The sequence below is a fragment of the Lactuca serriola genome, chromosome 3 (assembly GCF_051521515.1).
Source record: "Lactuca serriola cultivar US96UC23 chromosome 3, Lser_US96UC23_V15, whole genome shotgun sequence".
Taxonomy (NCBI): domain Eukaryota; kingdom Viridiplantae; phylum Streptophyta; class Magnoliopsida; order Asterales; family Asteraceae; genus Lactuca; species Lactuca serriola.
This window is the reverse complement of record NC_136410.1, coordinates 121,656,904-121,658,686: the sequence shown is the minus strand read 5'-3', so window position 1 is coordinate 121,658,686 and position 1,783 is coordinate 121,656,904. Positions and strand designations below refer to the sequence as shown.

At 36.9% G+C, this 1,783-nt stretch overlaps 1 protein-coding gene across 1 annotated transcript; it reads left to right on the top strand.

Annotated features, from left to right (window-relative positions):
- The first annotated feature begins 272 nt into the window (after positions 1-272).
- LOC145094649 (diaboline synthase-like) lies at positions 273-1,553 on the top strand. The gene has a single exon (XM_079032762.1). It carries the CDS (start codon positions 273-275, stop codon positions 1,551-1,553), a length of 1,281 nt encoding a protein of 426 aa, XP_078888888.1.
- The last annotated feature ends 230 nt before the right edge of the window (positions 1,554-1,783 follow it).

Sequence of the window (1,783 nt, the reverse complement as noted above, 5' to 3'; positions counted from 1 at the left end):
AGACGGCAAACTCACATAGAACAACTAAAACAATTTGAAACCGAAGAACAATATATTCTCTTTGAAACAAATGGGGATCATATTTATTGTAATTTAATTTGCAAGACTAATAAAACAAAAACAAAATTTCAAAATTTCAAAATCTGAATGGAGAAAAACAAAAGGAGACAAATTAACATAGTGGATTGTTCAAGGCCATATATATTATTTTATGTTAATATTTATCTACTTAAATTAATGCACAATTGAGCAAAAAAGAACATCGAGAATTAATGGAGATCATCTCGAAAGAAATCATCAAACCATCATCCCGGACCCCTGATCACCTCAAAACTTTCAAACTCTCATTGCTCGATCAACTCACTTTACATACTTATACTCCCATTATTCTCTTGTACGACTCAAAAACCCAAATTTGTGGTGATGTTTTGAAGAAATCATTATCTAAAATCCTAACAAAATACTACCCATTCGCCGGACGACTTAAAGAAGACGGCATCACCATTGATTGCAATGATGAAGGAGTGGTTTTCGTGGAAGCTAAAATCATTGGTTGTAGACTCTCCGATTTCCGTCAAAATCCAAACTACGAAACACAAAGCTTACTGTTTCCTGAAGGTTTTTTGTGGAAAGGATCATGTATTGGTTACACCTTTCTCGCTACTCAAGCAACATACTTCGAGGGTGGAGGCATGGCAGTGACTATATCCATGTCCCACAAGGTTGCAGATGCACCATCTGTTGGAATTTTCCTTAGCGACTGGGCTGCCATGGCACGAGGAGAAGAAAGACCACCACCGTTAATCCTTGCTACATACATACCTTCATTGGATCTTGCATACACAATGCCTGAGATCGAGATTGAAATGAGTGAAACCCTAATCACAAAAAGGTACGTGTTCCATGCGGAAAACATATCGAGATTGAAACGATCAGTATCGGGGTTAGTGGAAAACCCTACAAAGATAGGGATTGTTACTGCGTTTCTTTACAGATGTGTGGTTGCTGCTTCCATGGCGAAATTAGGTTATTTCAAAAAGTCTACTTTGATTCAGTTAGTAAACATGCGGCCACGAATGACACCACCATTACATGAAAATTCCATCGGAAACTTCACTTGGTATTTTACAACATCAAACAATCACCAGAGTGAAACTAGTCTGGGAAATTTGGTGCTTCAGATGAAGAAAGGAGTCAAAGAACTCGGAGATAAAGATGATCTCCATGATTGGTTGAATAGCGTTAGGGATTCTGCAAATAATGTAAAAGAGTTGTTTGATAATCTTGAAGTTTACAGGTTTAGCCATGTACGTGGAGGTTCTTTTTACCAGATGAATTTTGGGTGGGGGAATCCTAAGTGGGGCACCATTGCCGATGTGTTGGTGAAGAACACATTCATCTTGTATGATACACCAGACGGATATGGAGTTGAAGTTGTGGTGAGTCTTGAAGAAGAACACATGAGATTATTTCAAAGTAATGAAGAACTTCTTGAGTTTGCTTCGGTGAACAAAACTTTGCAATTGGCGTCAATTGCCCAGTCACGCATGTGACATTAGAAACGATGTTCTTTGTCTCAAATGTTCTGTGTGTTTTCAAATTTTTGTGTGTTTTTCTATGAAAGGGCAAAATTGGAAACTTTCCTTATTTTAGTTTTTGAATCTTTATTCAATGTAATGTTTGAATTGGATTAGAATTCTAGTTTCCAATGTTTTATGTTTTAATTAATCGGTTCCTTTCTTATGTTTATCAATAAAGAGCCTATTGCACAAGTACTTTTCCC